General features: G+C 42.5%; 1 protein-coding gene across 2 annotated transcripts; it reads left to right on the plus strand.

Moving 5' to 3' along the window:
• Positions 1–579: 579 nt before the first annotated feature.
• Positions 580–3780, plus strand: LOC112266360 (T-cell surface antigen CD2). 2 transcript variants are annotated; one of them, XM_024443753.2, is made up of 5 exons: positions 580–728; positions 2019–2297; positions 2366–2611; positions 2839–2997; positions 3131–3780. In XM_024443753.2, the coding sequence occupies exons 1-5, from the start codon at positions 668–670 to the stop codon at positions 3427–3429; spliced, it is 1044 nt and encodes a 347-aa protein (XP_024299521.1). In that variant the 5' UTR covers positions 580–667; the 3' UTR covers positions 3430–3780. The 2 variants fall into 2 exon arrangements, with proteins under 2 accessions (XP_024299521.1, XP_024299522.1); XM_024443754.2 differs by lacking the exon at positions 2019–2297 and having other exon boundaries at positions 608–728.
• The last annotated feature ends 9147 nt before the right edge of the window (positions 3781–12927 follow it).

Genomic DNA, 12927 nt, shown 5'->3' on the forward strand with positions numbered 1-12927 from the left:
ATTTGTCTAATCCTTTCAGATGTTCTCTCCAGTAGGTATATAGGGCTCAGTTTGGAATTGGTAAGTGATAACAGTGTATGAGCTTGCCACTCCTAAGTACAGACCCAGGGTCAGTTTTGAACGATGACCTAGCGTTAGGTTGAGAAAGGAAAAGCTGATCTGAAACCAGCATCATAAGTCAACGTTATATGACTAATGTAAATAAAAAAAGAAGGAAAAGAAGTCAATTTGTTGACATTGTCATCATTTATGAGAATGTCCTAATATGGAGTTTTGTGGCATTTAATGCCACACAATGAATGAATAAAAAAATCAAAATAAGTTAAAAAAGGTTGTGTTTAGGACGTGCCTGAGAAAATGCCTGTGTTGATACTGATGAGAAGATGAAGAGTTTGTTTAAAGCTTATTTTAAGATATGACATCTCTGCACTGCTGAGGGAGTAGATACATACAGGGCCTGCTGTTTGGATCATTTCCTCTACTGACACACACACACACACACACACACACACACACACACACACACACACACACACACACACACACACACACACACACACACACACACACACACACACACACACACTGACAGTGAGACCCAGGAAAGAGTCTGACTACTAAACTGAAACTTGTACATTTGTCTCACAGTACATGTAGTAACAACACAATGGCCTGTACATTACCACTGGCATTACTTGTCCTTCATGGATTTCTCTCTCTTTCAGCAGGTAAGACTCTCTCCCTATAACACCCCCCAAGCCTTTGGGTGGGTTTTGAAGATTTTTGTTTAGTCCGGGCTTTTTTTTTTACAGTAAAAAAGACAAGTAATTATTGGATCAGTTATTTGAGAAGAGGGTTTCTATTGATTTTAAATAGCACGCTTTTCATTTAAATGATCATCAAATAGGGTCAATCTGGTAAATAAAAAGGTCTTACCTATTGATGGTCACATTCATGGATTGCTATTGAACCTTTACATTTGATCACTGATTTGAGCAATGTTAGGGGGAAAATGAACAACGACGTGGGCATGAAAAATGACATAAAATGTCTCTTCTGTGGTGCCTCTATTACGTGTTATCTTGTAAATGTAACTGTCATTTTAAACATTTTACCTTTATTTAACTAGGCAAGTCAGTTAAGAACAAATTCTTATTTTCAATGACGGCCTAGGAACAGTGGGTTAACTGTCTTGTTCAGGGGCAGAATGACAGATTTTTACCTTGTCAGTTCGGGGTTTCGATCTTTGATATCGCAATTTTTCTCATTATTAGAGTGATTTGTATGGATATTGTAAATGCTATTTAGATATTTTAAGATCATTATGTGGGACAATACTTATTTCTTTACTTAATTGTTTTTTTCCATGCCAATGTAATTTATTTGACTTCAATTACCATTTGATATATAAATGTATAGAATATCGGTCATTTGACCAAGATAAACATCCTATTTACTCAAGGAGAAGGCTTAATCTGACCATCTGTGTCTATAAGATTGTCCCCAGATCGGCCATTTGTTTTAAAGAGGTCCTGTTATTTTAGTATCTGTGGCCTTTCAGACAGTTGTGGTTTTAGACATGTTCTGTTTCAAACACCCAGTACACAAAAACAGGAAGACTTATTAGAATGATCTGGTTTGTGGCTAACCCAACCAGTTGAACATGTCTTTTCATACAGTAGCATTATTTGAATTTGATCCAAGTTAGAAACACTTGGTATAAGTTGTGACACTTTATTTTATGGGCCTGTTTAAGAGCATATTTGCCTGGTAGTTGGCCTAAATGACAAACTATGAGGAACAGTTGTACTTGAAATTAACTTATTTTACTTTGAAATGTAGCATACATAATTGGTCATTTATACTGTAGATAAATGCTTGACCACAAATGTCAATAATAAGATTTGAATTAGATCACATTTTCTAACTCTTTATTGACCCCAAAATGTAATAAAAGTGTGCTACCGTCAGCAACAACAGAGAATTATTCTGATCTCTTTTCTTCTCTTCTATCACAGATTCATGCAATTATTATTTAAAACCTGAAGCTGACTTGACCATCCAACTTAATTACAATGAATTGAGTTCGAAAGAAATAACCTGGAAACACAATGGCGAAGTTATATTTAAAAGAAAGAATGGAAAGTACTCAGCCTTGACTGGTTTGAACATCTTAGATGATGGGTCTCTCCAACTCAAAGGCCTGGTGTCGGCAAACGAAGGTACTTATAAAGCAGAAGTGTTCGACAGCGAAGGGAAAAGCATCAAAGATCAGTCCTTCAGACTGTGTATGAAGGGTAAGTCTCTTTCTCTCTTTCTACCATATCCTCTCCTTTAGAGACACTGACTTTTTGTTTCCCTCCAGAAAAGGTCTCCAAGCCCTCAGTGAAATTCACCTGTTCTGATAAGGACGTCACCTTTACCTGTATCTTGACCAACACTGAGGGAGTGACTTTCAAGTGGAGAAAGAACGGAAAGCCTTTAAATGGGGGGGAAAAAACAACCTTGATCATCGGTCTGAAAGAACTGAAAGAGCCGGACACCTTCACCTGCTCTGCAGTCAATGAGGTCAGCAATGAGACAAGTGACATCATCAAACCAACATGCAAGGGTACAGTATGTTTTGAAGGGCTCAATTGCAATTCTCTTTGTGTATCTCTCTGTCTCTTTCTCTCTGTTTTTCTTCTCTCTCTCTGTTTTTCTTCTTCTGTTTTCAGGAAAAAAAAGTGACCGATATTTAAGATTGGTGGAGCACCACATAAAAAAGACAAAAAGACAGTAAAACATCTCATTTGTCTCTCCTTCTGCTCCACCCCTCATCCCCCACCCTCATCTCAGCTGTCTCAAAATCGATTGATCGGCATTTACTGTTTGGTTTTGATTTCTTGACCATGGTGTGCATCCTGGCCGGGGGAGGGGGCTTGGTACTCCTCCTCATCATCATCACCTTGGTGTGCTGTTGCCTCAGCCGACGCAAGAGCCAGATGCGCTTTGAAGGTAATCGCTTCAGACCAAAGCTCAAATGTCTATGGCTATTGTGTTGGTGTTCTGTGTACAGAAACATTTATGGTGTCTACAGTATCTTTCTTTTGTTCCCTCCCTCATTTCATCTGTTCATTCTCCTTCACAGAGGAAAGAGAGTTAAGACTAGCCCCCCTGACCAAGACCCAGCATCCTTACCACTCAGAGGGCCAGACAAAGCATCCTTCTCAACCAGAGGGCCAGAAGCAAAGGCAGAGACCCCCCGGTGGGGCCCCACCTGGTTCCACCGGCCCCAGGCCCACGGCCAGAGCCTCCAACCAGGCAGAGCCCCAACACAGAGCCCAGGCTCGAGGGAGGCCTCCACAGACACCAATGGATGATGACGAGGAGCAGCCCCCACCACTACCCCAGCCCAGGAAGAAAGGCCCTCACCCCCCCAGACACTGAGTCTGGAAACAGGTTTAGCCTATATACTTTCTGATCCAAGGAAAGGAGTTCCAGCAGTCTACATGTTGAACATTTTGTTATCTAAAGAATAGAAAAGGAAGGAAAAAACACCCAGACAGTGTTCTATTGTACAAATTAATGTAGATTATTTTTACACTAGTTTTAATATAAATTAAATGTTTTTCTTCCAACGCCTTTTCAAAATTCGGTTTCATTGTTTGTATGTTGAGTTGAGTGTTTATCAAAATCATCCATAGGTTGTAGCCTACCTATCTATCCACCTCCTCTTGAAGTAGTGATCTTAACTTGATGTCTGTGTGGTTGTCAATAAAAAGTAAAGAATTACAGGCACATACTGTAGTCATTGACTGAATTATGTGATTGCCAACCACAAAGCTAATAATGAAGCTGTGCTTTGAGGCAATGTATGGCATCTTTCAATGATTAATAGCTGAAACACCTGGGTTCACTTCAAATACTATTTAGAGTGTTGCAATTACTTTCAAATACATTTTGAATTTAGTATATGGATATTTTTCTATGAAAGTACAAGTACACCTAACAAAAATATTAAGGCAACATGTAAAGTGTTAGTCCCATATTTCATGAGCTGAAATAAAAGATTCCAGAAATTGTCCTTTTTCAAAAAAAACTTTTCTCTCTCAAATGTTGTGCACAAATCTGTTTAAATCCCTGTTAATGATAATTTCCCCTATGCCAAGATAATCCATCCACCTGACAGATGTGGCATATCAACAAGATGATTAAACAGCATGATCTTTACACAGGTGCACCTTGTGCTGGGGACAATAAAAGGCCTCTCTAAAATGTGCAGTTTTGTCACAACACAATGCCACAGATGTGTCATGTTTTGAGGAGCTGTGCAATTGGCATGCTGACTGCGGGAATGTCCACCAGAGCTGTTACCAGAGAATGTCATGTTAATTTCTCTACCATAAGCCACCTCCAACGTAGTTGAATTTGGCAGTACGTCCAACCGGCCTCACAACCGCAAACGTTGTGAACAGAGTGCCCCATGGTGGGGTTATGGTATGGGCAGGCATAAGCTACAGACAACGAACACAACTGCATTTTACCAATGGCAAGTTGAATGCACAGAGATACCGAGATGAGATTCTGAGGCCCGTTGTCGTGCCATTCATCCACCTCCACCTCATCTTTCAGCATAATAATGCACAGCCCCATGTCGCAAGGATCTGTACACAACTCCTGGAAGCTGAAAATGTTCCAGTTCTTCCATGACCTGCATACTCACCAGACATGTCACCCACTGAACATGTTTGGGATGCTCTGGGTCGACGTGTACGACAGCTTGTATTTGAAAATAGTTTAAAATAGTACTTTCAAATTATCTAGTTGATTCGGGCAGCATTATTTGAAAATACTCAAATACACAGGAAATAAGTATTTCAAATACAAACAATTAAAATGCATATGTATTTGAACCCAGGTCTGACAGCTAACAATTGCAAGAGGATAAGAATAGTTGTGAAAATGTTTCCATTCACATCATTGTGTATTTGAGTCATTCTCTGTATTCACACCTCTGAGTAAAGCGCTCATATAATCTCTTGTTTTCCTGTTACATCGCTGAGGCCTCTTGGCTGTGGTTTTAGCACAGCACCAACCAATAGCATGCAGGGAGCAAAGATGCTGAAAGCAACACTTATCTGAAGCCTCCACACCTCTTACATCCTTTTCCTGTGTGTGTGGGAGGGATGTGACTGTGTGTGTGTGTGTGTGTGTGCATTTGCGTATGCTGAACTGCACAACTGTTAACACAGGATTTTGCACCCATTTTTTTCAAGCATTTCACTACACTTGCATTCACATCTGCTACCCATGTGTATGTGACCAATAATATTTTATTTGAAAAAAACCTCTCCATCACACGCCTGTTCACTATATTAACCCTAGATAGCGCTTTGCTTCCATGTTCATTTAATCTGCTTGCATGACTATTCAACAGTAATAGTGGAAGTGGGTGGGCCAGGCACCTACTTGTGGGCCATTAACGTTTTCCTTTGGGTCACATTTAAACTAGTTAGTTGACCGAAATCTGAATATGTTCCTGAAAGACATTGGCTGGGTCACGGACAGTGAGTAAACGTTTGGGAACCAGTTTGATGACAGACCGGCAGGAGTCACAATAAAGTTAACCAAACATAGCAGGCGTAAGAGAAACGCCTGAACGGAGTTCCCACATCCAGGTTTTCAGCAGAAAAGGAAGCTAGGTTGAAAATAGCTGTATCCCTGATACACACTGAGGCTACAGTAAACTCAGGTTTATCGCCATGTTCGACAGTCTGAACTCTGACCCCTAAACGAATCACTTCCCGTCTCTGAGTTAAATCAATGTGCCCTTAGGCACAGATCTAAGATCAACCTACCCTCCCCAAATCCTATAGCCATAATCGTTAGGGAGAAAACACAAGACTGACCTAAGATCAGGTTTGAGAGGCAACTTGCACTTACTGTCTAAAACAAAGTGAGAAGGCTTGTGGTTTGACCTTCAGTTTCCGGTCTGGGTTGTTAATATTGTACAGTCAGTCACTTTCAGTTATTTACACTGAGGTACTAAGGCTTCAGCCTTCAGACATAGACGTTAGTCACATGCATTCCATGTTAAAGATAGGTAAGGAGAAAATGGGTCAGAAAGATAAGAGCAACAGTCACTCTGTTGTATGGCCCAGTATAAATAGAGGTCTGGGTGACGGTGATCCATCCACTGTTTGGCTTTGGGCACCTGTCCCCAACACACACACTTAGACCCACAAACACACCCCAACGCTCAAATAAAATGCTTCATAAACAACAGGTGTAGACTTTCATTTTTTTTAAACAGTTTTTCTTAATTGCTAAAACACTAAAACCCATTGGCTGAACAAAGTTCTCAGTTGCCTGGACATTTAGCTAATTATGCAGTCTGTGTCAATACCTTAAACTATTTCACATGGTAAAAGACTATTTGCAGATCTCACTTAGACTTTTCAGCAAAACTCTAAACACATTCTCATTCTCAAAACACATTCTGCACTCTAATGCACATGTCATCCATACTGGTAAACGCAAGTGGCAACAATCAAATACATTTAGAGAAGACATGTCATTGATTGAACACAACCACTCAAAATTGATTTAACCTGTTTCAAATGATGCGACACAACCAATATAAGCCAGTTCAGAGAGCAAACAGATTGTTGAAGGTGGGAAGGAGAAGTCTGAGAATGGATAGAAGAAACAATGTGAGAGGACGAGGACGAGTGTGTATGCGAGGTGGGAGACGAGGAGGAAGAGGAGGACGAAAAGGAAGAGGAAGACAAAGAGTGGAAATATCTGATGAAATTCGAGCAACAGTTATAGACCATGTTCTTGTCCATGGACTGACAATGAGGGAAGCAGGACTTAGAGTGCAACCCAATTTGAGCTGATTTTCTGTGTCCACCATAGTAAGGACATTCAGAGAAGAGAACAGGTACAGGATACTACTGTATTTTTGTAATTGCAAATTTACTCTACTACACTATATGCAGCTGTTTCAATTGACATTTGTAAAGTTAATCACTGTATGTATTGTACTGCATGAATATGTTTTGTAACTGCACAACTACTTTTTGTAGAATTGCAAGGCTGCCACATGCAGGTGGAAGGACAGCTATATTCACTTGGGAGCAAGAGGCCGTTATAGTTGGCATGGTCCTTCAAGATAATGCAATACGACTCAGAGAAATCCAGGAACGTGTGATACAAGACAACACACACTTCCAGGGAATTGACACTGTGAGCATTTCCACAATTGACCGTGTCCTCCATCGTAACAGGATGCGAATGAAACAAGTATACAGAGTACCTTTTGAGCGCAACTCACCAAGGGTGAAAGAACTGCGAGCTCAGTATGTGCAAGTAAGTGTACATTCAGAAACATTTACTGTAATCCAGATTGTCTACAGTACCAACACATACTATGTGAATGACATTACTCTTCAGTACATACAATGTATGTGAATCAGAAGCCTTATTGTACTCTATAGTATAGCACTGTCTCTGTACGACTTACAAAATCCTACATACAGTATATTGTATTTCTACACAGACAATATATGATTTGGAATCCTTGGACAGACCCCATGAGTTCATCTTTGTCGATGAAGCAGGCTTCAATCTAACAAAGAGGAGAAGGAGAGGCTGAAACATGATTGGACAGCGGGCCATTGTTGAAGTCCCTGGTCAATGAGGTGGCAATGTCACAATCTGTGCTGCTATCAGCAACCATGGTGTTCTACATCACCATGTTACACTCGGGCCATATAACACCCAGCACATTCTAAGATTTATTGCCAATCTAAGAGATATTTTATTTGAGCAGCAGGTTCAAGAGCAGCAGGGTCAAGAGCAGCAGGGTCAAGAGCTAAATGAGAATCCCATTCCCACCTATGTGATAGTGTGGGACAATGTCAGTTTCCACCGAGCTGCTCAGGTAAGGGAATGGTTTAATATCAATGGGCAGTTTATGAACTTGTACCTCCCTCCATACTCGCCTTTCCTGAATCCGATTGAGGAGTTTTTTTCCTCTTGGAGATGGTAAGTGTATGATAGACAACCCTACACCAGAGTAAATCTGCTGCAAGCCATGGATTTAGCCTGTGGTGATATAGTTGAGGAATCATGTCAGGGCTGGATACGGCACACAAGAGGCTTCTTCCCCCGTTGCCTCAGGAGGGGCAATATTGCTTGTGATGTCGACGAAGTGCTCTGGCCTGACCCAGCCCAAAGACAAGAAGAAGCACATTGATCACATGTTTACTCCTTTGATTTTTGTCCCTTTTAGTATTGTATCCTGTAGTACAGTGCATTGTAGGCTGTATACTGCACAATGGACAAATTGTATGGCCCTGAACATTGTGCTTTCCATTTATTAACAGTACTGACTGCTAAAATAGATTTTGACTGGTTGCAGGTTCATATCAATAAAGAACAATAATTACAGTATCACAGAGACAAATGACAAGTTTGTGAGATGCAGGGTACAGTACTGTAAAAATAGGGGTACAAGGAGGAGGAAGAACAAAAAACTAAATTGGAAAGAGCAAAGCAGAGTTGTAATTTCTGATCAATTTTGAGCTACTATGATAGAACATATTTTCGTTCATCAAAAGACAATGACGGAAAAATATGAATATTTTTTTAGAGTTAAAATGTACTTCTCCCTGAGAATAGTATGTTTTGAACAATGTGTTTTCTATTTTTCAGTGTATTGTTTACTGACTGCTTAAGAGTGTATATCATTTTGATCACTTTGTTTATGATTTGAGAGCAGTGTTTGATTTTGAACACAGGTAAAACTGTTTTGAGGCAAATGTTTCATTTTGCGAGAGGAGTCAGAGGTTATGTAAATAGTGCTTGAAGATGAGGTTTTGTGTTTAATGTTTTCAGGAAATGGAGCAAGGTTTCAGAAATTGTGTTTTAGCAATTGAGAAAAACTGTAAACCAGGCAAGTCAGTTAAGAACAAATTCTTATTTTCAATGACAGCCTAGGAACAGTGGGTTAACTGAAGAACAACAGATTTTTACCTTGTCAGCTCAGGGATTTGAGAGAGAGAGGGATATGTACAGCTAACCAACAATTCAGTCCCATTCAAAATCCTATCCATCCCTAAACCTAACCTGTACCCTTACCCACTAATTCTAATTCTAACCCTAAACCCCCTAGAAATAGCATTTGACCTTGTGGGGACCAACAAAATGTCCCCAGTTGGTCCATTTTTTGTTGTTGTTTACTATTCTTGTTAGTTAAACACGTCCACACACACACGCACTCACACAGGTAAAAATAAATGCATCATAATGCAGCATCTTGCACCCATGTCCCATTGAACCACTGACACCCCCTTTAACCCCAGTCCCCATGGGTCATGAACCCTGACCTTTCACCTGCCCTTCTGTCCATCCACTGGCTTTCCTGATACTCATTGTGTGTGTGTCAAATCAAATCAAATCAAATTTTATTTGTCACATACACATGGTTAGCAGATGTTAATGCGAGTGTAGCGAAATGCTTGTGCTTCTAGTTCCGACAATGCAGTAATAACCAACAAGTAATCTAACTAACAATTCCAAAACTACTGTCTTATACACAGTGTAAGGGGATAAAGAATATGTACATAAGGATATATGAATGAGTGATGGTACAGAGCAGCATAGGCAAGATACAGTAGATGGTATCGAGTACAGTATATACATATGAGATGAGTATGTAAACAAAGTGGCATAGTTAAAGTGGCTAGTGATACATGTATTACATAAGGATGCAGTCGATGATATAGAGTACAGTATATACGTATGCATATGAGATGAATAATGTAGGGTAAGTAACATTATATAAGGTAGCATTGTTTAAAGTGGCGAGTGATATATTTACATCATTTCCCATCAATTCCCATTATTAAAGTGGCTGGAGTTGAGCCAGTGTCAGTGTGTTGGCAGCAGCCACTCAATGTTAGTGGTGGCTGTTTAACAGTCTGATGGCCTTGAGATAGAAGCTGTTTTTCAGTCTCTCGGTCCCAGCTTTGATGCACCTGTACTGACCTCGCCTTCTGGATGATAGCGGGGTGAACAGGCAGTGGCTCGGGTGGTTGATGTCCTTGATGATCTTTATGGCCTTCCTGTAACATCGGGTGGTGTAGGTGTCCTGGAGGGCAGGTAGTTTGCCCCCGGTGATGCGTTGTGCAGACCTCACTACCCTCTGGAGAGCCTTACGGTTGAGGGCGGAGCAGTTGCCGTACCAGGCGGTGATACAGCCCGCCAGGATGCTCTCGATTGTGCATCTGTAGAAGTTTGTGAGTGCTTTTGGTGACAAGCTGAATTTCTTCAGCCTCCTGAGGTTGAAGAGGCGCTGCTGCGCCTTCTTCACGATGCTGTCTGTGTGAGTGGACCAATTCAGTTTGTCTGTGATGTGTATGCCGAGGAACTTAAAACTTGCTACCCTCTCCACTACTGTTCCATCGATGTGGATAGGGGGGTGTTCCCTCTGCTGTTTCCTGAAGTCCACAATCATCTCCTTAGTTTTGTTGACGTTGAGTGTGAGGTTATTTTCCTGACACCACACTCCGAGGGCCCTCACCTCCTCCCTGTAGGCCGTCTCGTCGTTATTGGTAATCAAGCCTACCACTGTTGTGTCGTCCGCAAACTTGATGATTGAGTTGGAGGCGTGCGTGGCCACGCAGTCGTGGGTAAACAGGGAGTACAGGAGAGGGCTCAGAACGCACCCTTGTGGGGCCCCAGTGTTGAGGATCAGCGGGGAGGAGATGTTGTTGCCTACCCTCACCACCTGGGGCGGCCCGTCAGGAAGTCCAGTACCCAGTTGCACAGGGCGGGGTCGAGACCCAGGGTCTCGAGCTTGATGACGAGCTTGGAGGGTACTATGGTGTTGAATGCCGAGCTGTAGTCGATGAACAGCATTCTCACATAGGTATTCCTCTTGTCCAGATGGGTTAGGGCAGTGTGCAGTGTGGTTGAGATTGCATCGTCTGTGGACCTATTTGGGCGGTAAGCAAATTGGAGTGGGTCTAGGGTGTCAGGTAGGGTGGAGGTGATATGGTCCTTGACTAGTCTCTCAAAGCACTTCATGATGACGGAAGTGAGTGCTACGGGGCGGTGGTCGTTTAGCTCAGTTACCTTAGCTTTCTTGGGAACAGGAACAATGGTGGCCCTCTTGAAGCATGTGGAAACAGCAGACTGGTATAGGGATTGATTGAATATGTCCGTAAACACACCGGCCAGCTGGTCTGAGCATGCTCTGAGGGCGCGGCTGGGGATGCCGTCTGGGTCTGCAGCCTTGCGAGGGTTAACACGTTTAAATGTCTTACTCACCTCGGCTGCAGTGAAGGAGAGACCGCATGTTTTCGTTGCAGGCCGTGTCAGTGGCACTGTATTGTCCTCAAAGCGGGCAAAAAAGTTATTTAGTCTGCCTGGGAGCAAGACATCCTGGTCCGTGACTGGGCTGGATTTCTTCCTGTAGTCCGTGATTGACTGTAGACCCTGCCACATGCCTCTTGTGTCTGAGCCGTTGAATTGAGATTCTACTTTGTCTCTGTACTGACGCTTAGCTTGTTTGATAGCCTTGCGGAGGGAATAGCTGCACTGTTTGTATTCGGTCATGTTACCAGACACCTTGCCCTGATTAAGAGCAGTGGTTCGCGCTTTCAGTTTCACACGAATGCTGCCATCAATCCGCGGTTTCTGGTTAGGGAATGTTTTAATCGTTGCTATGGGAACGACATCTTCAACGCACGTTCTAATGAACTCGCACACCGAATCAGCGTATTCGTCAATATTGTTATCTGACGCAATACGAAACATCTCCCAGTCCACGTGATGGAAGCAGTCTTGGAGTGTGGAGTCAGCTTGGTCGGACCAGCGTTGGACAGACCTCAGCGTGGGAGCCTCTTGTTTTAGTTTCTGTCTGTAGGCAGGGATCAACAAAATGGGGTCGTGGTCAGCTTTTCCGAAAGGGGGGCGGGGCAGGGCCTTATATGCGTCGCGGAAGTTAGAGTAACAATGATCCAAGGTCTTTCCACCCCTGGTTGCGCAATCGATATGCTGATAAAATTTAGGGAGTCTTGTTTTCAGATTAGCCTTGTTAAAATCCCCAGCTACAATGAATGCAGCCTCCGGATAAATGGTTTCCAGTTTGCAGAGAGTTAAATAAAGTTCATTCAGAGCCATCGATGTGTCTGCTTGGGGGGGGATATATACGGCTGTGATTATAATCAAAGAGAATTCTCTTGGTAGATAATGCGGTCTACATTTGATTGTGAGGAATTCTAAATCAGGTGAACAGAAGGATTTGAGTTCCTGTATGTTTCTTTCATCACACCATGTCAGGTTAGCCATAAGGCATACGCCCCCGCCCCTCTTCTTACCAGAAAGATGTTTGTTTCTGTCGGCGCGATGCGTGGAGAAACCCGTTGGCTGCACCGCCTCGGATAGCGTCTCTCCAGTGAGCCATGTTTCCGTGAAGCAAAGAACGTTACAGTCTCTGATGTCCCTCTGGAATGCTACCCTTGCTCGGATTTCATCAACCTTGTTGTCAAGAGACTGGACATTGGCAAGAAGAATGCTAGGGAGTGGTGCACGGTGTGCCCATCTCCGGAGTCTGACCAGAAGACCGCCTCGTTTCCCTCTTTTTCTGAGTTGTTTTTTTGGGTCGCTGCATGGAATCCACTCCGTTGTCCTGTTTGTAAGGCAGAACACAGGATCCGCATCGCGAAAAACATATTCTTGGTCGTACTGATGGTGAGTTGACGCTGATCTTATATTCAGTAGTTCTTCTCGACTGTATGTAATGAAACCTAAGATGACCTGGGGTACTAATGTAAGAAATAACATGTAAAAAAAACAAAAAACTGCCTGGTTTCCTAGGAACGCGAAGCGAGGCGGCCATCTCTGTCGGCGCCAGAGACAGAGATGGTGTGTGTG

The sequence above is a fragment of the Oncorhynchus tshawytscha genome, linkage group LG14, assembly GCF_018296145.1.
Source record: "Oncorhynchus tshawytscha isolate Ot180627B linkage group LG14, Otsh_v2.0, whole genome shotgun sequence".
NCBI classification, from domain to species: Eukaryota; Metazoa; Chordata; class Actinopteri; order Salmoniformes; family Salmonidae; genus Oncorhynchus; species Oncorhynchus tshawytscha.

What these genes read in the sequence shown, in the direction of transcription:
- LOC112266360 (XM_024443753.2), top strand. Translation starts at nt 668, where the DNA reads ATGGCCTGTACATTACCACTGGCATTACTTGTCCTTCATGGATTTCTC. An exon ending in CTTCAGACTGTGTATGAAGG is followed by an intron (nt 2,298 to 2,365) that starts GTAAGTCTCTTT and finishes GTTTCCCTCCAG; the next exon opens with AAAAGGTCTCCAAGCCCTCA. An exon ending in CATCAAACCAACATGCAAGG is followed by an intron (nt 2,612 to 2,838) that starts GTACAGTATGTT and finishes CCCTCATCTCAG; the next exon opens with CTGTCTCAAAATCGATTGAT.